At 40.3% G+C, this 23,635-nt stretch overlaps 1 protein-coding gene across 1 annotated transcript in view; it reads left to right on the top strand.

Moving 5' to 3' along the window:
- The window catches only part of LOC124743033 (putative fatty acyl-CoA reductase CG5065), a 126,074-nt gene that overhangs the window by 38,533 nt on the left and 63,906 nt on the right, over positions 1 to 23,635 (top strand). The window contains exon 3 of the mRNA XM_047248836.1: positions 1,600 to 1,848. Within this exon, the coding sequence (XP_047104792.1) occupies positions 1,600 to 1,848 (249 nt within the window). The remainder of the gene's footprint in view (positions 1 to 1,599; positions 1,849 to 23,635) is intronic.

Below are 23,635 nucleotides of genomic sequence, written 5' to 3'. Positions count from 1 at the left end.
GACATAGCATGCAAAAACAGTCAGCTGCCACTTACTTTTCTGCTTGTCCATAATCCCAGTGTTGGTAAATACCGCAAACTTAATGTCCTGAGTTAGTGGATACCCGAGTAAAAATATCCTCGTCCTTGTTGGTTTCATTTTATGTGTCGACTACTAGTCGAAAATTTTGTTTCAGTTTTATGAATGAGAGAAAAATACCTAGAGCTTATATTCGTGAAATAAAATTTTGTTATAAGTTTCCTTTAATTTACGTCTATGGTCACAAACTTTTTGTTAACAGATTACCGGTTTCGGTCTATAATGACCATCATCAGATCTGTTTTATAAAAGTAAAATCGTAATGTACTGCAGCCATACTGTCATCGTCAAATGTTAAATGCATTTAACATTTGACGATGCCACTATGGCTGCAGTACATTATGACTTTTATAAAACAGATCTGATGATGGCCATTATAGACCGAAACCGGTAATCTGTTACCAAAAAGTTTGTGACCATAGACGTAAATTAAAGGAAAATTATTGTATATACGGGTCACTGTTTAATTCACGACAGTGTCGCAGCTTGTGAAAATTTTGTTATACTTTACCTTCGTATTTTGTAAGGAACGAACACACGTTAAAAATATCCACGCATATTGTTGTACAGGGCCCCCACAGATCATTAGTGCTACGAGTCCCGCGCAAAGTTAAGCTATGGTTCTTTAATGACAGTCGATATTCAATATCGACACTGTCGCCTTTGAAATATTGCAGCTTCGGTATTAAAAAGAAGATATCGACCTTGGATACTGACAAAAGATTAAACTGCTTGTTCCCACTGTAAATTGTTTCGTCAATTAAACGAATCTTTCTCTCAATATGTATTGTATAACATCAGTGCAACACATTTGTAGCTCTTCAAAAGTGGCCATTGGGAAGGGGCTGGAGGGGGGGGGGGGGGGGGGGGGGCAGCGGAGATATTTTTGAACCGACTAAAGCCGGAAAATTGGCTATTCTGGCAACGTCTTTCATTTTTTTCTTTATTTGGTGCTTTCGAGGTGTCAACCAATACATTGATCCATTAAGGAAAACCAAAGACAAAATGGCACAAGAAAAGAATAATTTGCAAAGTAGAACAGGAAAGACTTACCATCAAAACTCAATTATTTGAAAGACAGCCTTCTAGATCTTAACCAAGATACATTGGAAGTATAGAATCAGTCATCTACAATACCCATCCAAAGGTACAAAAGCTACAAAAATTTAGTTAAATGTTGAGTCAAATCCTCAGCTTCTGAGAAACTGAACTCAAAATCAGGCAACAGTCTACCAACAATTCATTAGACTTAGGGGAAACATTTTCTTTAAAATAAAGTAATTTTTACAGCCTGCGAACAAGACGTTGTAAGAGTATGTATATTGGATGTGTTTTTATGTTGCCTTTTACGCTACTCTCTAAGTTCATCGTTTAACATCATTGTTGAAAACACTAATATTTTGGGATAGATTTTTAGTCGTTAACGATCAAAGTCAGCATCAATGATTTGCCAACATTGCGTACCTCCAGCTCATAAACCACCCAGGAAAGAGTGAGTGGAGACGTGCTGTGGTGTTGCAGCTGTTCTCGCAGCTGGAGGGCGACGAGTGGCGGCAGCGCGTGTTCGCGGTGCCGGGAGACGTGTCGCGGCCGCAGCTGGGGCTGCAGCTGCCTGCAGAGGCGGCGGCCCGCCTGCTGGACCAGGTGTCCGTCGTCTTCCACTGCGCCGCCTCCACCAGCCTGGCCGCCGGTCTGCGCCGCACCGTAACGGCCAACCTCGACTCCACGCAGCACCTGCTCGACCTCTGCAAGCAGATGCCCAACCTACAGGTAAACGAGGCCCGTTTCATCTACCCAGGGTGGTCCATTGATCGTGACTGGGCCACATATCTCACGAAATAAGCGTCAAATGAAAAAACTACGAAGAACGAAACTTATCTAGCTTGAAGGGGGAAACCAAATGGCGCTATGATTGGTCCGCTAGATGGCGCTGCCATAGGTCGAACGGATATCAACTGCGTTTTTTTTTAATAGGAACCCCCATTTTTATTACACATTTGTGTAGTACGTAAAGAAATATGAATGTTTTAGTTGGACCATTTTTTTCGCTTTTTAATAGATGGCGCTGCAATAGTCACAAACATATGGCTAACAATTTTAGACGAACTCTTGGTAACAGGTAGGTTTTTTTAATTAAAATATAGAAAGTAGGTACGTTTCAACATTTTATTTCGGTTGTTCCAATGTGATACATGTACCTTAGCGAACTTATCATTTCTGAGAACGCATGCTGTTACAGCGTGATTACCTGTAAATACCACATTAATGCAATAAATGCTCAAAATTATGTCCGTCAACCTCAATGCATTTGGCAATACGTGTAACGACATTCCTCTTAACAGCGAGTAGTCGCCTTCCGTAATATTCGCACATGCACTCACAAAGCGCTAAGGCATGTTGTCAGGCGTTGTCGGTGGATCACGATAGCAAATATCCTTCAACTTTCCCCACAGAAAGAAATCCGGGGACGCCAAATCCGGTGAACGTGAGGGCCATGGTATGGTGCTTCGACGACCAATCCAAATGTCATGAAATATGCTATTCAATACCGCTTCAACCGAGCTATGTGCCGGACATCCATCATGTTGGAAGTACATCGCCGTTCTGTCATGCAGTGAAACATTTTGTAGTAACATCGGTAGAATATTACGTAGGAAATCACCATACATTGCACCATTTTGATGGCCATCGATAAAATGGGGGCCAATTATCTTCCCTCCCATAATGCCGCACCATACATTAACCAGCCAAGGTCGCTGATGTTCCACTTGTCTCAGGCATCGTCGATTTTCCGTTGCCCAATAGTGCATATTATGCCGGTTTACGTTACCGCTGTTCATGAATGACGCTTCGTCGCTAAATAGAACGCATGCCAAAAATCTGTCATCGTCCCGTAATTTCTCTTGTGCCCAGTGGCAGTACTGTACCCGGCGTTCAAAGTCGTTGTCAAGCAATTCCTTGTGCATAGAAATATGGTATGGGTGCAGTTGATGCTGATGTACCATTCTCAACACCGACGTTTTTGAGATTCCAGATTCTCGCGCAATTTCTCTGCTACTGATGTGCGGATTAGCCGCGACAGCAGTTAAAACACCTACTTGGGCGTCGTCATTTGTTGCAGGTCGTGGTTGGCGTTTCACCGAACAGCATACATAGTACACGCCCGTTGTGCATTTTGTTCACAATAGCCATACATCAACACAATATCGACCTTTTCGGAAATTGGTAAACGGTCCATTTGAACACGGGTAATGTATCACGAAGCAAATACCGTCCGCACTGGCGAAATGTTACGTGATACCACGTACTTATACGTTTGTGACTATTACAGCGCCATCTGTCACAAAGCGAAAAAAGTGGTCCAACTAAAACATTCATATTTCTTTACGTACTACACGAATATGTAATAAAAATGGGGGTTCCTATTTAAAAAACGCAGTTGATATCCGTTTGACCTGTGGCAGCGCCATCTGGTTTCCCCCTTCAAGCTAGACGAGTTTCGTTCTCTGTAGTTTTTTCGTTTGATGCTTATTTCGTGAGATATTTGGCCCGGTCACTATCAATGAACCACCCTGTACACTTCCGACATCTTCAGCGAAGGGGCGATCTGTAGTCTTACGAACACTGAATAAATTCTCAGTTGCCAAGTTCACTAAAGTCATTTATTGATATAGGCGACTGATTTCGGCAAGTCTCTGTTGCCATCTTCGGATCTGTGTTTACATCATTACATAATCTCCTCCATCTGTACAGTAACTGGTGCTATACAATGTATATCCATAGAGCTCACGATACCAGCATGGAAATACATCGAACAGCACCAGTTATTGTACTGGTGGAGGAGGTTATGTAATGATGTAGACATAGATCCCAAGATGGCAACAGAGAATTGCCGAAACAGGTGATCCACCAGGCAGCCATCTTCAGTCGAGTAAGCCGTCCCACTAACTCGCAGAACTGAAATCAAACCGCAGCGGCGTCTTTTTTCATACAGCGCCTGTAGGGCCAAAGCGCGTGCGCGAACCTAAATTGCCCTCTGGTGCAAAGCACGGCAGCCCACCGGTGGTGAAAACACGCGGAAACAGTAAATTGATATCAAATACTGTTGACACCTTTTGATAACTGAAACAAAGACCGTTGTTTTTTAATATCAGACAGAACAGGGTTCCAACTCTTACTTAAAGGATATCCTTTACCTCTGTTCATAATATTTTCAGATAGCCGGATTTCAATGGCTTCTTTCACTAAACAGTCTCAAAAACGCGACGCAGGGGCAACCACTTATCTCATCATGCAACATTTTATGTCCTTCAGTAAAACACTGTTCCGCAGCAGCAATTTTTTTCTGGCTGAAATAACTGCGTGTGCCGATGGTGCCCCACGCATCGATCCCAGATCGTACGAATTGTCTGTCCAATATACACTTTCCCGCAATGGCACGGGATTTTGTTGACACCGGGCTTTGTTAAACCCAAGTCATCCATCACGGGGCCAAGCAGCACTCTAGTCTTAGCCGGAGAATGGGCTACACTTCTAATATCAAATCTCTCTAAAATTCTTCCTATTTTTGAAGATATGCTTTCCGCGAAAGGTAGGAACACCACTTATTTGCTTGTAACTAGTTTGTTCCCGCGGAGGTCCAATCTGTAGAGCACGACGGATCTGATTATCGGTGTAACCAGTCTGCTTGAACACTGTTTTTAGATTATCCAGTTCTTGTATCAAACTATCTGCTTCTGAAATGGCACAGGCTCTTTTTACCAACGTACGTTGGACCTCTGTGCGCTGGTACAACAGATGATAACTTGATGCATGAACATATATGTCCGTTTGCGTAGGCTTACGATAAACACTGCGTCCTAATGTCCCATCACCCCTCCTGTAGACCACGACATCTAAAATCGGAAGTTTCCCATCCTTTTCAGCTTCCATCGTGAACCTAATATTGGGATGCAAACAGTCAAAATCATCTAGGAAACGATGCAGAGCGTCCCTCCCATGTAGATACCGTAACCGCATAGTAGACGTATCCCCAAAAACAAGTTGGGTTTAAAAACGCCGTCTTCAGAGCCGTGTCCTCAAAATCTTCGATAAACAAACTGGCAACTGTGCGGATAATGGACTCCCCACAGCCACTCCATCAGGTTGTTCAAAGTATTTGTCATTAAATAAAAAATACGTGGACGTCAGCACATGTCGCCAAAGCTTGTTTGTTTCTTCGTCCAGTTTTTTTAACGATTAACTGCAAAGAATCTTAAAGAGGAATTCTGGTGAAGAGTGACACAACATCAAAACGAACGAGAGACACAGACTCCAAATGCTGAATAAAAACCAGAGTATTGGATACATGATGTTCTCAGTTTTCGACATCGGGACTGAGAAAAGATGCTAAGTACTTGGCCAAGTTGTAAGATTGTTAACAATAGACCGAACGGGAACCCCTTGCTTGTGTACCTTACGCAAACTGTATAAACTCCGCGAGACAGCAGCACCAGGTCTAAGTTTTTTAAGAACATCGTCAGATGAACTCTTCTTCAGAAGTGAAAGCGTCTTGATTTTTATACGTTCAGTTGGATCGTTCTATAATCTTCGGTATGCCGAATGTACAAGTAAAACGTCAATTTTACCCAAAACAGTTGTCCCGCGACAGGAGAACCGGTGCATTGTCCTTTAGAATCACTAAATTCTGGTCTTCCCTGATGGACTGGATGTTACTTTCCGGGGTGGCACCCGACCCAACGTAAACTGCCAATAAACTTCTTTCTATGTTCTAATGTTTCTATGACCTTGACTTCTTTGTGCGGTGATGTCCTTCTCCCCCCCCCCCCCCCCCCGCTCCACCTATCCGAAACACTCCTCCCCCTCCCTCGCTCCCCCAACTGGCATACCCCTCCGCGTCGTACAGATTTACGTTTTATTTTTTATTTTATATCCCACTTCACCTGTGCACAACATTTTAACATATTTCTGTAGCACCACATGATTTTGTTCCTTGCAAGGTGTACATTACAAAGTCTGGAACGTTTTTAATTTTTTATTTTTAACTTGAGTATGTCTGCTCTAACCTTTGACTGTTACCTTCTCAAAATGTAACTTTACAGCTTTGGAATTTTCATTCTCATGAAGACCTCCTTAGAGGTGTCGAAGCATAGGTACAAGTGTTAAACAATTACTTGCGACTGGTTGGTTGTATTTTTCAACTGACACTTGCATACAATTGCTGGAAGACAGCTATGGTCAGAACTATAACATGTTAAATGGACATTTTTTCTGCTGATTATATGAGAGAGAGAAAGAGAGAGAGAGAGAGAGAGAGAGATGCCTGATCTATCAGCTAACAGATAAACTTAATGTTGCCTGGATTCATACCGCACAGGTTAACGGTTATATATCCGGACGTGTTGAACACACCTGATCGGCATCTCATAAGGATCTTACTCCTTCCTCAGCAAATGAAGCTGGCTGTGTTCGTATGAAGCAACTTTGTGTCTTTGAAACGACCTTTCAGAAACTCAGTGAAAATTATACATGCGGAGCTTTGGTAGGTCTACACGTACGGCAACATAAACAGGTTCTATGAACTGTACTACAGCTTTTACCTCATCAAGAGCCACGGGTTCTTCATGGGAGATGGCACCCCGTATAACTGACTTCGTCAGTTGTGTTGCAGCCTCCACCCCTCTGCTCCCACACGACACCCATCTTAATGATTGACCAATTTGCCAAGGTGTTTTCGAATATTTTTAATTATCATTTACCAATGACTATATCGTGTAAGCCTTCATCAAATTTCATAAAGGGGGTGCCTAATCAGTGTTGTCAACTTGAGGAGGGAACAGTATCATAAGACTGTGTGCTCTGAACACAGTGGCAAATAGTTGTGCTTGTCACTCAGCCTACTAGAATATGCCTAGTCCATCTCAGAGAGATATGTTATACAAGAAGCATGTACAGCAGTCGAAAAATCCAATCTACAATTTCAGCATCTGTAAGCCGCTGGAAACATTAACGATGTAGAAATTGTAGCATGGTAAACCCATATAAAATGTTGACATACAAGTACAGGATTTGACTTAAATCGATGGTGTCATTGGACAATTAACTCATTTGTAGGTTATTTGCCTTGGCTTGGGTAAAAATACAGTGGCAAAGCCCCTATGAATTCTGCACTTAAAGAAGATATCAGCATCAATTAAAAAGTTTTATACTTGCAGTTTTGAGCACTGCATTCCATGATAACCCAGGTGCAGTATAGTAGTGGGTAAAATCCAAATTGCATGTTTCTAGGCCCCTCCATGAACCATAGACCTTGCCGTTGGTGGGGAGGCTTGCGTGCCTCAGCGATACAGATAGCCGTACCGTAGGTACAACCACAACGGAGGGGTATCTGTTGAGAGGCCAGACAAACGTGTGGTTCCTGAAGAGGGGCAGCAGCCTTTTCAGTAGTTGCAAGGGCAACAGTCTGGATGATTGACTGATCTGGCCTTGTAACAATAACCAAATCGGCCTTGCTGTGCTGGTACTGCGAACGGCTGAAAGCAAGGGGAAACTACGGCCGTAATTTTTCACGAGGGCATGCAGCTTTACTGTATGATTAAATGATGATGGCGTCCTCTTGGGTAAAATATTCCGGAGGTAAAATAGTCCCCCATTCGGATCTCCGGGCGGGGACTACTCAAGAGGATGTCGTTATCAGGAGAAAGAAAACTGGCGCTCTACGGATCGGAGCGTGGAATGTCAGATCCCTTAATCGGGCAGGTAGGTTAGAAAATTTAAAAAGGGAAATGGATAGGTTAAAGTTAGATATAGTGGGAATTAGTGAAGTTCGGTGGCAGGAGGAACAAGACTTTTGGTCAGGCGACTACAGGGTTATAAACACAAAGTCAAATAGGGGTTATGCAGGAGTAGCTTTAATAATGAATAGGAAAATAGGAATGCGGGTAAGCTACTACAAACAGCATAGTGAACGCATTATTGTGGCCAAGATAGATACGAACCCCGCACCTACTACAGTAGTACAAGTTTATATGCCAACTAGCTCTGCAGATGACGAAGAAATTGAAGGAATGTATGATGAAATAAAAGAAATTATTCAGATAGTGAAGGGAGACGAAAATTTAATAGTCATGGGTGACTGGAATTCGAGTGTAGGAAAAGGGAGAGAAGGAAACGTAGTAGGTGAATATGGATTGGGGCTAAGAAATGAAAGAGGAAGCCGGCTGGTAGAATTTTGCACAGAGCACAACTTAATCATAGCTAACACTTGGTTTAAGAATCATGATAGAAGGTTGTATACATGGAAGAACCCTGGAGATACTAAAAGGTATCAGATAGATTATATAATGGTAAGACAGAGATTTAGGAACCAGGTTTTAAATTGTAAGACATTTCCAAGGGCAAATATGGATTCTGACCACAATCTATTGGTTATGACCTGTAGATTAAAACTGAAGAAACTGGAAAAAGGTGGGAATTTAAGGAGATGGGACCTGGATAAACTGAAAGAACCAGAGGTTGTACAGAGTTTCAGGGAGAGCATAAGGGAACAATTGACAGGAATGGGGGAAAGAAATACAGTAGAAGAAGAATGGGTAGCTCTGAGGGATGAAGTAGTGAATGCAGCAGACGATCAAGTAGGTAAAAAGACGAGGGCTAATAGAAATCCTTGGGTAACAGAAGAAATATTGAATTTAACTGATGAAAGGAGAAAATATAAAAATGCAGTAATTGAAGCAGGCAAAAAGGAATACAAACGTCTCAAAAATGAGATCGACAGGAAGTGCAAAATGGCTAAGCAGGGATGGCTAGAGGACAAATGTAAGGATGTAGAGGCTTATCTCACTAGGGGTAAGATAGATACTGCCTACAGGAAAATTAAAGAGACCTTTGGAGAGAAGAGAACCACTTGTATGAACATCAAGAGCTCAGATGGAAACCCAGTTCTAAGCAAAGAAGGGAAAGCAGAAAGGTGGAAGGAGTATATAGAGGGTCTATACAAGGGCGATGTACTTGAGGACAATATTATGGAATTGGAAGAGGATGTAGATGAAGATGAAATGGGAGATACGATACTGCGTGAAGAGTTTGACAGAGCACTGAAAGACCTGAGTCGAAAGAAGGCCCCCGGAGTAGACAACATTCCAGCCTTGGGAGAGCCAGTCCAGACAAAACTCTACCATCTGGTGAGCAAGATGTATGAAACAGGCGAAATACCCTCAGACTTCATGAAGAATATAATAATTCCAATCCCAAAGAAAGCAGGTGTTGACAGATGTGAAAAGTACCGAACAATCAGTTTAATAAGCCACAGCTGCAAAATACTAACACGAATTCTTTGCAGACGAATGGAAAAACTAGTAGAAGCCGACCTCGGGGAAGATCAGTTTGGATTCCGTAGAAATACTGGAACACGTGAGGCAATACTGACCTTACGGCTTATCTTAGAAGAAAGATTAAGGAAAGGCAAACCTACGTTTCTAGCATTTGTAGACTTAGAGAAAGCTTTTGACAATGTTGACTGGAATACTCTCTTTCACATTCTAAAGGTGGCAGGGGTAAAATACAGGGAGCGAAAGGCTATTTACAATTTGTACAGAAACCAGTTGGCAGTTATAAGAGTCGAGGGACATGAAAGGGAAGCAGTGGTTGGGAAGGGAGTAAGACAGGGTTGTAGCCTCTCCCCGATGTTATTCAACCTGTATCTTGAGCAAGCAGTGAAGGAAACAAAAGAAAAATTCGGAGTAGGTATTAAAATCCATGGAGAAGAAATAAAAACTTTGAGGTTCGCTGATGACATTGTAATTCTGTCAGAGACAGCAAAGGACTTGGAAGAGTAGTTGAACGGAATGGATAGTGTCTTGAAGGGAGGATATAAGATGAACATCAACAAAAGCAAAACGAGGATAATGGAATGTAGTCGAATTAAGTCGGGTGATGTTGAGGGAATTAGATTAGGAAATGAGACACTTAAAGTAGTAAAGGAGTTTTGCTAGTTGGGGAGCAAAATAACTGATGATGGTCGAAGTAGAGAGGATATAAAATGTAGACTGGCAATGGCAAGGAAAGCGTTTCTGAAGAAGAGAAATTTGTTAACATCGAGCATAGATTTAAGTGTCAGGAAGTCATTTCTGAAAGTATTTGTATGGAGTGTAGCCATGTATGGAAGTGAAACCTGGACGGTAAATAGTTTGGACAAGAAGAGAATAGAAGCTTTCGAAATGTGGTGCTACAGAAGAATGCTGAAGATTAGATGGGTAGATCACATAACTAATGTGGAAGTATTGAATAGGATTGGGGAGAAGAGAAGTTTCTGGCACAACTTGTTCAGAAGAAGGGATCGGTTGATAGGACATGTTCTGAGGCATCAAGGGATCACCAATTTAGTATTGGAGGGCAGCGTGGAGGGTAAAAATCGTAGGGGGAGACCAAGAGATGAATAAACTAAGCAAATTCAGAAGGATGTAGGTTGCAGTAGGTACTGGGAGATGAAGAAGCTTGCACAGGATAGAGTAGCATGGAGTGCTGCATCAAACCAGTCTCAGGACTGAAGACCACAACAACAACAACAATGTTTCTAGGCATACACTCTGGAATTATTTGCATACAATTACAAGGGGGCATATCTCCATGTCCATGTAGAGCCTCGGATATTCACGTGTTAGAGATATTAAATTTCTGCCAAACACACCGTGTGTGCTCATATTCTGCATTCCTTATGGCGTTGCCTGAAAGTTTACTGGAGAATGCAGACATACGAGTATTTTGGCAGTGATGTTTTGCAGAATATCCACTCCAAATGCGAAACTGTATGGGAAGGTCCCATTTGTAATTAACTGGAACTTTATGTGAAGGTGATATGGTCCTCTCACTAGCTGCACACCATAATGAGTTTCTGAAGTGGCGCCTGCATAAATCTTAATGAACCTAGGAAACAATGTTATACGCTTGGTTTTCCTCCTCAAAACTGGAATATTTCTGCTTTCTCTCAGGTATAACACCAATTCGGTCATTAGCTACATGAAAACCAGTCAAGAGTTCAATAATGAAGTAAGCATCATAACCATTTAAATTGTGGAAAAACGAGGGCATGTGATGTGGGACCTTGTAATTCAGGCTGCATTCATTTTGCATTGCACCATGAAATTTACCAGGTAAATAAGGGATCCATTGGTGGTTTCTTTGTCATTATTGCCTAATGACAGACCACTAATGACACTTCACATTCAGCATGTATTTATTAAATGTCTTGCATGACAGCCTTGGAAATCACGGCATCATAGATCTCACTGACTTTGTCTTCAAGAGCTTTAAGCTGAGAGAGCAACCTCATTCCTGTATTGTCTCTTTCATAGGATTTAATATAATTATGGCATGAACAGAAAACCTGATATAGTGAAGAAAATGGTATTTCTTGTTCTGTGGGGGTTGTATTTGGGGCAGTAGGGTCACCATCACAACTTGTTGTAGGTACAGGAAGGCATGCAAAATTGGCATACACTACAAATGGTCCCCACACTTAGTGTGTGAAGTTATTGAGCTTCTAACTGAACTGCTGTTTAACTTCTGTGTATGTGCTGGGTGGTGGTCAGCACTAATGGGGATTCAGACCGTTTCTAGGGACAGAAGCTTAAAGGAAATAGGACACCTACCTCCAATACCTGTAATCACTTTTACCAATTCCTCTTGGTTACTTATCTTCCACAGACGTTTCTTGATCACAATCTTATCTTTGGGATCATTCAGTCCTTAAACATAGGCTTGCTGACCATTACACTTCAAACCAAAATTTGTTTCTGTTTGACATTCATGTGAACATGCTTTGAATCTTCAAAATTATGCCATTATTAGTTTAAGTAGTATACAGACCCTAAAGCACATTATTCATTTTTTTGCTTTGGATCCACTTTCTTCACAAACTGGTCTGCATTTTATAAGCCAGTCAGTTAAGATTTTAATTGAGAAGCTTATGCTTTAAGGTTCAAAATGGTTCAAATGGCTCTGAGCACTATGGGACTTAACTGCTGAGGTCATGAGTCCCTTAGAACTTATAACTACTTAAACTGAACTAACCTAAGGACATCACACACATCCATGCCCGAGTATGCTTTAAGGGTTAATGTAGTTTCTCATAAGACAGATTTCAACTCCATACAGTTTGAACTGTATTTCCTGAAACTAAAATGCAAGTGCACTATGGGTGTGGTGTTGTTGTGGTGGACCCATAAATTTTTACAAACTTTCGTTCAAGGTATAGGAAAATGTTGCATAGAATTGTTAATGCAGCACAGTGGTGAATGAGAATACTGATCACATTGTTGTTATTAAACAGTGCCTAAGCAAAAGGACTGCACTACTCATCATAGGCCGCTGCTTGTTTAGAGTGGTGTCATTACATGGTTTCAAGTCTATCAATTTAAGAAAGTCAAAGTTCTTCTGAGTTAGCACATCACGTTTCCTCTGTAAATTGGTATACTGTTCACTTTGTATATTTTTTTTATACCTTGCTTCCAAACTGCTTAAAGTGTAGGCATATTAAAATTTCAGCGTGAAACTTAATAAGATGTCAGTCTCGTTCCAACATTAAATTACAAACTGTCTGATTCTGAACAGTCACTGTAAGATATATTATTGTGTTTGGCATTTCAACAATGGGAAAGAATACATAGTGTCAATCAATATATCACTGTGGTATGCTGATAATAGCATATCACAATAGGCTGTGGAGTGGAAGTAGCTAGGGATTGTGAAGTCACTTACCTTACTCATCAGAATAAGTTTATTAACAGCACAATGACCAAAACAATTCCAATATTAACAATTAGAATGTGCAAAATAATGGTAAAACCTCAGTAGCAAATCTTTTAAATAATCAATAAGATGATAGGCAATGGAAATCACGTAACTCCATTTTCTGTGAAGCTCTCTTAATTTGAGTAACAAGTACTTCACAATCAAACAGAAATTTGAGAGTACATAGACTTATCTAATCTGCCTGTAACTATATATATGATGAAGCAACCTTGGGTTGCTAAAGCTTGAAATTTGTGTGTGTGTTTGTGTGTTTTTTATTGTGTCTATCTACCAGTGCTTTCTCGTTTGGTAAGTCACAGCATCAGGAAAGAGGGAAGGAGAGGGAAAGATGAAAGGATGTGGGTTTTAAGGGAGAGGGTAAGGAGTCATTCCAATCCCTTAGGGGGAAAAAAGAACAGGTATACACTCGTGCACACACCCATATCCATCCGCACATACACAGACACAAGCAGACATTTGTAAAGGCAAAGGCTTTGTAAAGGCTTTGTAAAGGCTTTACAAATGTCTGCTTGTGTCTGTGTATGTAAAGGCAAAGGCTTTGTAAAGGCTTTGTAAAGGCTTTACAAATGTCTGCTTGTGTCTGTGTATGTGCGGATGGATATGGGTGTGTGTGCCAGTGTATACCTGTCCGTTTTTCCCCCTAAGGTAAGTCTTTCCGCTCCCGGGATTGGAATGACTCCTTACCCTCTCCCTTAAAACACACATCCTTTCGTCTTTCCCTCTCCTTCCCTCTTTCCTGACGAAGCAACTGTTGGTTGCGAAAGCTTGAATTTTGTGTGTATGTTTGTGTTTGTTTGTGTGTCTATCGACCTGCCAGCGCTTTCGTTTGGTAAGTCACATCATCTTTGTTTATATATATATCAGTTTTCACTTCTCTTGTAAAATTTAACAAAGTGGAGTTAAGAGGTTTCCATTTCCTACCATTGATATGATGAATATAGCCAAATCCTTCTTTAGTGAAAAGCTTATGGCAAATATCAAACAAAAGTGTACAAATGATAGGATTAGATACTAACAGCCAATCACGTTACAGAACTAAGGGTTTATTAATTCTGCAACTCGTTGGCAGATATTTTCCAATACTGTCCACCACTGCTGAAGCGTCGCCATGTTTAAAAGCTTAAAGCCTACAAAGCCTACATATGCTTGCTAAATCAATGCAGATAACTAGAACAATTTTTATGAGGCAACCATGGAGCCACCAGCACCAGCCATAGGGGGTCAAAACTTGTGAAGATGGCTTTTACATAAGCCAAAACTGGTCAATAAAGAAATATTAGAGTGATCTTAACTCTTCATTGTAACTTAAACTAAAGTCAGTTAAAATATGCAATGAATAGAACAAAATCTTGAGGGTGGAAGAACATTACAAGTGATACCAAATAGTTACATTTCTCGGGGCCAAACCAATGGATGTGGATCCACATATGCTAGTTAAAATAAATAATGAAATGAACAAATGATCAAATGGTATAAAAATGACAGAATAAATACTATACCATAGACCACAGAATCCATTGAAATTGTACTCTAGTTTGTGTTGGTTGCCTGTTATTTTCCGGTCCTATCCTTTGCACACCATTGTTTGATATTTGCCATAACCTGCATTAATAGCACAGCTGTCACATTTAGCTGTCCACACAGAACCAATTGTATGCAAGTCAGTTGTAGCAAGATAAGTAAATGGTCAATTGATAAAGAATAGCTGCCCATGTAAGCTCTGTAGCAACAATGTCTCCTTTACTTCTTGTCAGCACTGTGGGCTGTGCAACTGGGAAACATAAACAAATTTGCACTTGACCTTAGGAAGCTTGTTGCTGTCTGTACTCTATCCAAACAGCTAGGAATGCACAGCCAGGTTCCAAGACTTTACCAGCTCACTTGTCTTCCTTGCCTTCGGACCTCTATAATGTTATCAGTCACCCAGTTCCACAGACACAAGCTATTGTACTATTCTCCAACAGACTTTGGACACTCTTCTCAGAACCAAGACAACACTGAACAACTTGTTCTTTGTGGACTCAATGTCATTATCAGTTGCTGTCAGCCAGCAGCTCCCTGCAGCATTGGCTCAAATCTTCAGCTGGTCCACTGCTCGCAGCAAGACTCCAGCAACAGAATCCTGTGGAACCAAAATGTCAGACAGTACACTCCCAGTGCATTCAGTGCTGCTATCATTCTGCTGTCAGCCAGCAGCCATCCAATCTTCCCAGGTGCTAACTTTTGACCTCTATACTCAGGATCCAAGCACTCTGGACTCACAGCTTTAATGCATTCACTCTGCACTAAGAGTGTTGTCAGCCAGAAGCTGCCAATTGTGTTCCCTGGCACTGACCCTTAAGTTTCAATTGGTCTGCTGTCAACAAAAACTGTGCTTGCTTGCTTATTGACACTGATGACACTATCCATGGTTGCTTTCCTGCTCTGTACACTGTCTGTAGCAGTAAGCTGGCATCTCCAATCTTGGTGCCATCTGACAAAAAAAATGTTCAAATGTGTGTGAAATCTTATGGGACTTAACTGCTAAGGTCATCAGTCCCTAAGCTTACACACTACTCAACCTATATCATCCTAAGGACAAACACACAAACGACCATGCCCGAGGGAGGACTCGAACCTCCGCCAGGACCAGCCGCACAGTCCATGACACCTGACAAGCAGGCTGGAAATTAAACTGTCCTGTCCAGTCATGGCACAATATAAACTGTGTTGCAAAATCATTTCACAATTGGTGTGAATTCACTAGAGTAGTGCACTTTCAAAAAACTGTAGTAATCATTAATACCTTTATTAGTTGAATATGCATAACATTTCAGGATTGGTCACAAATGTTATATCTATGAAAAATCTAACAAGGATCCTGTGAAACCATCTACCCCACATTTAATTTCCTCACTTGTCACTCTTATTTCTGTTTTAAGGATACTAATGTTTGCATGTGTCTTGCTTTATCATACAAATTGTTTTATTATGTATTTAAATCATCTGTAGTGTATATCCTGCACAGTAATTGTACAACGTTGGCATCCACTATATGTAGTTAACAGTTTGGTGTTTTAATGTTTAGCAAGTCGTTGTATATCCCCAATCCCATCTACTTAAATCAAAGGGTGGAAATTATTGGCATGTAAGACAGATGGTGGCACTGCTAAAACTTTCTGACTGGTGTATGGCTGTTTTTCTCCCTTAATATATAAATCCCATTCCATGCCTAAATGGTTTAAAATATAGTATTTTCCCAATAACTGCATGCTCCAACACCTGGTTCTGTCTCTTCACTTTATTTTTTCTTGTGCTTTTTTGGTATTTTCTACTGTTTAGGTTATAGCTGTTGCTCTTCATGTTAATAATCCTAAATACCCTAAATCATTCCTGTCAGTGTGATAATTATAAATGGAGTAATTCCACCAGATGACTTCTGAGATCAGCAGAGCCCATGAAATTTTAGTTTAACTTATTGTTTTCAGCTTCAGGATGCATCAAGTGCCTGGTAATAACGATCAGATGTGCATTCTTAAATCATCTTGGGTCTTTATCTTCTTCAGTGCTCAAGTGGCATTCATAAAATGTTGAAAAAAACTTCATTCCAGTGCCTAATTTAAGTTTGGCATGAATTGTTTTATCAATGATGAGTGCTGCTACTTCCTGCTCACTGCCAGTGTCCTCTCCCACATATTTGCTTAGGTTTATCAGCTAAAATTCAATGTCCTGTATGGCTTTCTGCTTCATCCTCATTTGTAGCATAAGCTGTATCCTGGTCCATGCAAGCTACATCACACATTTTAATTCCATTGTTGCCACATGCTAGAGCCTTCTAGAAGATTGCCTCTGCCATGTATGATGCAGTGCCTATCATGCATGCTAAAATAATCCAAAGTTTTATGGTATAAATCTGACAACAAAGCTGTACCTTATTCCTACGCCATCTCACAATGCTGCTTCTCTGTAAGTCCCAGTCTAGAAACTTGCAGATACTATGTTACTTCTGCTATCCTTTAAAAGTGTATATTTTTGGATTTGTCCACTGCACCTTGGATCCTGTGAGCATCTTGGCCAACTAGTTTGGTAGTTATGATTTCTCGAATACTCCCTAGTATTTGGAAATATGGACAAAATCACCGTCACTTAATTTGCTTCCATGAATCCAGCCCTTTTACTTGGTTTCTTATAAACTTCAAGATACTATTATGGAACCCCTGTTATTGTACATTTATATTCTGCTTTCCTGCATCATTGTTCTACATTTACTGTTAATGTTTTAATAGTATTGAAAAGTTTGTTGTCTGGCATGGGTATTTCTATCTGCTCTATGAAAGGAATGCTAAATTTGTTAGTGTCTTGTTAGAGTGCAGTAGTATATGGTGACATGCCACCTAGAATGAGTTTCTGGAATGATTAAAGGAAATGATTGTGAATATCGCATTACATTTATTAGATGCTAAGAATTTCCTTGCTTGCTAATAGCATTTGTGGGATTAGTACGTTTCTTTCCCTGAGTGAATTGTCGAAGTTCTTTTGAGTTTTATTTCCTTGAAAATAACTGTCACATGCTTCAAATCTGCAAACAGCATAACAGAAGTGCAGTGTGCAATTTATTAGGCAAAAATTTTAAACATGAGCCTATAAAGAGCGAGCGAGAGAGAGAGAGAGAGAGAGAGAGAGAGAGTATAAAATTTTGCTGGAGCAATGCATGGTAGCATATGTGGAAATGTATTGTATGTTTAAAGAAAGCAACCATTCTTTGCATACTGTGAACACCCTTGATATTAAGATTGGTTGCCTGAAGTCTATCAGAAGACTTTTAGCTCTACCACCATGCAAAATTTTGTAGTGATTGGAGAAAAAAAATGTAGACACACGTATGGTTTAGCAGTACTTGTAGGACTTGGAAAGAAGAAACTCTTTCTATCCTCTAACTACTCTGAGATGAGCAATGACGATTTTCAGTTCCTAAATAATGGAGAAGTTGTGTTGAAATGGCAGCATATACAGTGTGGATAACGTTTTAAAAACTGACTGAAGTGAAATATTTGTAAGATACTTTAACACCTGGTATAAAATGGAAAAAACTATTATCCTTCAATTCAAGCCCTATAAACAACTATTTAATTAAAGAACTGACTTAAATATGTTGGAACAATTGTGATTAAAATATTTCAGTTGAACCATACCATTGTAGTAATGTGGTAGTAACAGAGGAAGCTGTATTATTACTTGAAAGCTCATATAATAGTTACATCACACATTTACAATATACGAATATATGTGCATATGACTTTTCCTCTGACAAACATTTCATCGCAACATCACGTGCATGATGTAGCGAGTGATTACCACACTGTAGTTCATCAGCAGATGGTGTCTTACATTGCTCCATAATACCTGCAATTTAAGTCTGTGTTTTCATTAAAATGACTAAAGGAAGTCTATAAAACAAAATGTTAGATAGCGTATGTCCTCTTGCATGTGCTCGTGTTTCGTGACTGCTTGTATTCTGAACTGTAATTTGCAATTTGCGTAAGATTACTTGTTTCCTTTCACACAAGGACACAAAACAATCCCTAAGTGGCCATTCCCATTCTTGCCAAAATAGGACTGATGTTACATAACAGCTACACATTGTGACTGCATGTCCAAAGCTTTGTAAAAATACGGAACATAATGCATACCACAATTGCCAGTGAGAAGTTTTAGTAAATGTCCAAGCCCACACGCAGGTGTTTGAAATACTAGAATAAGGAACACTTACATAAAATGCTGTTGCAGTTGTAGGGTATAATTCTGGTGCAAAAGTTGGTTCTAGCTGGCTTCCATCATCATTTTGCATATAGAAATGTACAGCTGTGAACAGAGAGCTCTATATATTTAGACTCCTAAAGAAAATATTACTATTAGCCCGTGCACTCTACTGAAATAATAGAAACATGTGACATTAACAATATGTAGACAGACTTCATCTGCTGAATAGTGTGTGCACAAATACATGTTGTTGTATGTGGACATAACAAAACAGAGGAATGTTGGCTTGCGGGGTGCAGTTGTTAAGTATTTGATGCCATTTAGTATAATTTCACGGTGAAAATCGATGGTTTATAATACCATCCACTTCAAAAATATACCTCATACAAAGGTAGGCCTACTTGATGTTTTTAGACCTTGGACGCAACACTTCAGTGATGGATATGTCACAAATTAGTTATCTACTTTAAAGGGTTGTGATGGCGTTTTGATGACATAATAATAATATGAAACTCAATGCAAGTGAAAATAATGAAAATTAAAAATTTTGCAGCCGTTGGAACAGTTTACTTCGATTTTCATGATTTTTTTCTCTAATTATCCAAAGAAAAATACCCTAAAAATTAAGATAGCTTCTCACAAGCTGGTTCATATAATTGGTAATTTTGTGAACAATCTCCCAAGTTGGTTCATATAATTAGTAATTTTATAAAGAATGATACTATCAATTTTCATAATGATCGGTTCTATACTTTTTGAGTTAGATTGCACGCAAATGTGAGAAAAGTCATTTCGAGATAAACGCGTTTGAAAAATAAATTCTCCAAAACTAGAAATTCAAGGGAGTTAACAATAATTTAAAATGCTTACCGTTTAATCTGCGATTCCAGCACCATATAATAATCCCACTTCTTCCTCATAGACTTAATTTCGCCCTTGCAGCAGCGCTTTCCGAGATTTTCGACCTTCCTTCGATTCCAATGAACTACATCGATACTGCCGACTCACGCACTGGTTATCCATTTGATCGGCATAATTGAATTCCTGCCACGTTCATGACTATCAGAAGGGATGAATTTCCTTCATTGAATAAGCCCGCTGCTAAATATGATGCCAATTCAACGACTTTAAGTCTGGAGTCCAAGTTGTTGTTGTTGTGGTCTTCAGTCCTGAGACTGGTTTGATGCAGCTCTCCATGCTACTCTATCCTGTGCAAGTTTCTTCATCTCCCAGTACCTACTGCAACCTGCATCCTTCTGAATCTGCTTAGTGTATTCATCTCTTGGTCTCCCTCTACGATTTTTACCCTCCACGCTGCCCTCCAATGCTAAATTTGTGATCCCTTGATGCCTCAAAACATGTCCTACCAACCGATCCCTTCTTCTAGTCAAGTTGTGTCACAAACTTCTCTTCTCCGCAATCCTATTCAATACTTCCTCATTAGTTACGTGATCTACCCACCATATCTTCAGCATTCTTCTGTAGCACCACATTTCGAAAGCTTCTATTCTCTTCTTGTCCAAACTAGTTATCGTCCATGTTTCACTTCCATACATGGCTACACTCCATACAAATACTTTCAGAAACGACTTCCTGACACTTAAATCTATACTTGATGTTAATAAATTTCTCTTCTTCAGAAACGATTTCCTTGCCATTGCCAGTCTACGTTTTATATCCTCTCTACTTCGACCATCATCAGTTATTTTGCTCCCCAAATAGTAAAACTCCTTTACTACTTTAAGTGTCTCATTTCCTAATCTAATTCCATTTCCATTATATTGTCCTCAAGTACATCGCCCTTGTATAAACCCTCTATATACTCCTTCCACCTTTCTACCTTCCCTTCTTTGCTTAGAACTGGGTTGCCATCTGAGCTCTTGATATTCATACAAGTGGTTCTCTTCTCTCCAAAGGTCTCTTTAATTTTCCTGTAGGCAGTATCTATCTTACCCCTAGTGAGATAAGCCTCTACATCCTTACATTTGTCCTCTAGCCATCCCTGCTTAGCCATTTTGCACTTCCTGTCGATCTCATTTTTGAGACGTTTGTATTCCTTTTTGCCTGCTTCATTTACTGCATTTTTATATTTTCTCCTTTCATCAGTTAAATTCAATATTTCTTCTGTTACCCAAGGATTTCTATTAGCCCTCGTCTTTTTACCTACTTGATCGTCTGCTGCATTCACTACTTCATCCCTCAGAGCTACCCATTCTTCTTCTACTGTATTTCTTTCCCCCATTCCTGTCAATTGTTCCCTTATGCTCTCCCTGAAACTCTGTACAACCTCTGGTTCTTTCAGTTTATCCAGGTCCCATCTCCTTAAATTCCCACCTTTTTGCAGTTTCTTCAATTTCAATCTGCAGTTCATAACCAGTAGATTGTGCTCAGAGTCCACATCTGCACCTGGAAATGTCTTACAATTTAAAACCTGGTTCCTAAATCTCTGTCTTACCCTTATATAATCTATCTGATAGCTTTTAGTATCTCCAGGATTCTTCCAGGTATACAACCTTCTTTTATGATTCTTGAACCAAGGAGTCCAAGTGTTTAGGAGTTAATCGCCAAATAAAGGAATTTCTCACTCGCATTTTGTGTGTGGCCACCTACACATCTCCCCAGTAATTTATCTCTATCCGCTCTCGAGCCTGTACCCGATGTGCACTCCGTTCTATGCTCATAAAATCTATACGAATTCTAATTTCGCTTTGAAATTTTGACAGCGTATTCTCTGATGGTAAAGCTAACGATTAATGCAATAAAAAAATCGGATTTTCTGAACCTCCCAATGTGGTTTGCCCCCTTTCGTAGGTGTGCAGATGGAACCAAAAAGTCAAGATTACTGGAAGAATGAAGTTACACAGAAAAAGCCTAATGTAAGAAATATCCATTACGTAAACTGGCTTATGAAGGGAAATGTTGGTAATTATTTGATTTTTCGTTACGGCTAAAATATATGTTAAAGTAGGATTCTCGATTACAGAAATTTTCAGACAATCCGAAAGCATATTTTCTGAGAGCGAATACCTGTCGCATAGGGGTAGATGCAAACTGAATTTACGGTACGAAGTGACAAAACTGTTCCTTGTTTTTCATGTCACATTTATGCAGACCATCAATGGAACAGGAGTCGACGTCTAGGATTGCCTGGCAGGAAATTTTGACATTGATGTCTGTGGGAAGAAGAGTCGCGTCACGTTGCTAACATTTGATGTTAACTTATTCAAACGGCGTTTGCGTATTGACACTTTTATTCATTACGATGACGTGCAGAAAAAAGCCTCCGAATGTCATCTTGATTAGTTTCTGGCCATGCCTGAAACGCACGCTGGGTCATTTTATGAAGAGTGCTGGCTGGAGGCTGATATGAAAGTATTGCCTTCACATTGCAGCCGGCCTGTGTGGCCGAGCGGTTCTAGGCGCTTCAGTCTGGAACCACGCAACCGCTACGGTCGCAGGTTCGAATCCTGCCTCGGGCATGGATGTGTGTGATGTCCTTAGGTTAGTTAGGTTTAAGTAGTTCTAAATTCTAGGGGGCTGATGACCTCAGATACTAAGTCCCATAGTGCTCAGAGCCATTTTTGAACCTTCACATTGCATCCCATTCACCCTCTATGGGTGACGAACCAGAGGCTGGGCACACATTTCTCAAGCTTTTATTTGCCAACTGCAGTGCGGGGTTTTGCACTATCCTGTCTGAATGTTTCACCTCGTTCTCCAGTCACGAAGAACATGACAACAGATTTACTGTTCTTGTTACATACTGGCGAGCATTCAGCTTTCCAGCTATACCATAACTACTAAATCTCTCCTGTCACATCGCAGCAGTTCGAGGGGCATGGGTCTCAAGAATGGCTATTTCCAGTGACCTTTCACCAGCTCGTGTATGGACACCTTATGACGGTCTGAACTCCACAAACAGCAGTGAGACTCTTCGCTGAACACCAGCGAATGCTATTCAATGCCCTATTTCAATATGGATCTTCACCACCATCGATATCTCTGTTCGCAGCGATAAACAATACGTGGCAACTCGAGATTCCAATCCAGCTTCCAGTAGTCCGTTCCCGACAATTTATGCTGATGGTAATACCTTCGTCCATGTTCCAGCTGTTGCCGTACGTCTATCTGTCAGAGACAGTACAACAGTTCTCGTCCTCGTACTGTTTCTTTTGAAACGATTCGCGCATCCTCTTCTTGCCACACTGTTTTCCTGACTCCATCTTGCCACCTCTCCTTCTGCAATCTGTATAAACTGTCGGTCTGATCACGCCAAAATCTCAATCTTTCTCAAAGTCCGGAAAGTTATGAAAGCTATACGCGAACGTCCTCTGGGCATGCTATGTTGCGACCTCCACCTGAGAAGTTCCAGCAGGATTAGACACATTCAGTTGCCGTCTAGTTCGCACACTGTATTTTATTTGTAATTACTGCTCTTTTCTGTGCTTCAAATAAGTTCGCATAAAAATGAAATTTTAATCAACGAACCCCTTAGGCATGGAAATACTGAGTGCGTTTGGTCACGAGTTCGTGGTGTAACACTATCTATTTCCAACATTGTAGTAGAGGATTTGCACTCGTGTGTTTGCTTAATGTTTATTTTGCGTCTGCCTTCGTTACGCATTAGAGGGGTTCCAAGAGGTCTCAGATATTTTCTTAAGAGTTTCTGACCACTGATGTTTATTTGTTCACATATAAAGGTATAAAGGAATATGGTTTTTGGCAAATACTGAAAATTAGCACAATACGATAATTAATGATGCAACAGTATTTTTTGAAAGTGAATAGGAAATGAGTTTTGTGCTAAATGTGATGGAACATGTGCTGGTTGTAGGCAAAGAGAAGCACATACAGAAGAAAATGTCACAGTAAGACATGCTACATTACTATACTGTATGTTACAGCTACGAAAGAGAAACTTGATAGACTCAAGGCATAGAAGGACGCCACCAGAAGGTCTTTCATAGGGATAAACAGCAGGTAATAGCCAGAAATGTAAAAATCGTGC

Source organism: Schistocerca piceifrons, chromosome 1 (genome assembly GCF_021461385.2).
Source record: "Schistocerca piceifrons isolate TAMUIC-IGC-003096 chromosome 1, iqSchPice1.1, whole genome shotgun sequence".
NCBI lineage: Eukaryota > Metazoa > Arthropoda > Insecta > Orthoptera > Acrididae > Schistocerca > Schistocerca piceifrons.
Note: the sequence above shows the minus strand (reverse complement) of the source record. Positions and strands in the feature narration are given on the sequence as shown.